This window comes from Etheostoma spectabile, chromosome 3, assembly GCF_008692095.1.
Source record: "Etheostoma spectabile isolate EspeVRDwgs_2016 chromosome 3, UIUC_Espe_1.0, whole genome shotgun sequence".
Lineage (NCBI taxonomy): Eukaryota > Metazoa > Chordata > Actinopteri > Perciformes > Percidae > Etheostoma > Etheostoma spectabile.
In genome coordinates this window covers 4,165,133-4,166,879 of record NC_045735.1, presented here as the reverse complement: position 1 = coordinate 4,166,879, position 1,747 = coordinate 4,165,133, and the positions used below count along the sequence as shown (strand labels likewise).

The following is a 1,747-nucleotide window of genomic DNA, read 5'->3' as shown; positions in this document are numbered from 1 at the left end:
GTGTGTGTGTGTGTGTGTATGTGTGTGTGACATCACAGAGAGTTGTGTTCCTTATACTTTAGTGTTGTTTGACTCATTTGATCAGAGCAAAGCAGTGTGGTGATTTAGCTCAGGTGGCTGCCGCACACGGGTGCTGGGTTGGGAACCAGAGTCATATTTATCAGCATCTGCAGTTTTTTTTTTCCATGTCTCTGTTTCTGTCTGTGGACTTGTCTCTTCTTGCACTGCTGCACCACAGAGCCCCAGACCTCCAGACAAATCAACATAGAGGGAAGCTCAGCAGGTAGATGGATCGCTGTATCCAGGAGTTGATGATTTCTATTGCTTTCCTTATTTTTGTTCGACGGGATTGATCCTGAAATGAACTGTTTGTCTGTCCTGCGGAGAATGATCTCTAGATCAAACATCACCCTGCCTGTCCTATTGCTTGGATCATTTAGAAATGGTAAACTCACCTGTTGAGTTCATCAATGTGAATTGAGATTCAGATAAGTTTAAGCAACTATATGGATAATTAAACCATCCAGACAAAAGAGAAGCAGAGAATTGGACGCCAGGGAGCATAGCAGGCAGCCAATCAGGAACCTTCTTAAAGACCAAAGACTGTATGTACCCCAAAAAAAAAATTCAAGTCTTATCCACATCTTAAGACAGTCTGGCAGGTTACTTTTATTGATTCATCCATCAAAGTTAACGTTTACCAGAACTTGACACTTGGCAGCTGTATTTCAGACCCTGTCTTCACCTAACGCTCTTCTCTTCATCCTTCTTTCTCAGTCTCTTCCATCTGTGGTGTCATTAACTCTTCTCCCACGAACATTTCTTTTCATCTTTTCTTTTGCCTGTAACATTGAAGAGTCTTTCTTCCTCCATCAATCTTCTATGAATTCCTGCTGCAGGATAATAAATCTTGCATGTTCAGCATTCAGTGAGCTCCTCCTTTTGAGTTATCGACCTGCACACTTTTTTCCAGACGAATGTGCCCATTATCAGGTGCACAGCAGCATGGATTTGAGAAGTGAGGAGTTGAATAGATACTTACGTTTGTGATGACAGAACTTTATTGTTTTTTGCAATTATCCTCACGCTGGTGTTACTGAGAGAGCACATACTTGTATGTATGGTTCTTGGTTTATGGTCATATTGTTTGTGTGCTGGTGATGGTTGTACATTTAGTGGTTTTTCAGTTTAGGATGCTTGGATGAGTTATAGCTAGCATGTCGGTTTAACAGTGGTGATCTCCCATCTCTGTAGGAAACAAATAGACCTCTGCTGACTTTAGGGAGTTGCTTTCAGGTTGAAGTTCAGTTGTCATTCCATCTGCCACATTGGTTCAAAATCTGACCGTGCACTCATCAACACTCACCCTCCTCCCTCCAGGTCAGCAGGTGATCGATGACCAGCGTCGCCGTCTGGCTGAGCTCAAACAGAGAGCAGCGGTGGAGGCTCAGTGTCAATGGGAAGCACTCCACGGTTCTCAGTCGCACCTCATTACCTCGTCCTCCTCATCGCCCTCCTACTCCCCAATCATGGCCTACAGCCACAGCTCTGTTGGTCCCCCCCCTCTGGTTCACCACTCCATCCTGCACCACCAGCCCCCATCAGCTGGGGAACAGCCCTACGACACCCTGAGCCTGGAGAGCTCCGACAGCATGGACACCAGCGTGTCCACAGGGAACAACTCTGCTTGCTCCCCAGATAACATGTCCAGGTACAGCCAAGTGAAAGACACACACACACACACACA

At 45.6% G+C, this 1,747-nt stretch overlaps 1 protein-coding gene across 10 annotated transcripts in view; it reads left to right on the top strand.

Moving 5' to 3' along the window:
* The window catches only part of phldb1b (pleckstrin homology-like domain, family B, member 1b), an 86,002-nt gene that overhangs the window by 71,289 nt on the left and 12,966 nt on the right, over positions 1-1,747 (top strand). For all 10 annotated transcript variants that reach the window (XM_032510456.1, XM_032510439.1, XM_032510434.1 and 7 more), the window contains one exon: positions 1,381-1,711. In XM_032510456.1, coding sequence (XP_032366347.1) covers positions 1,381-1,711 — 331 coding nt within the window. The remainder of the gene's footprint in view (positions 1-1,380; positions 1,712-1,747) is intronic.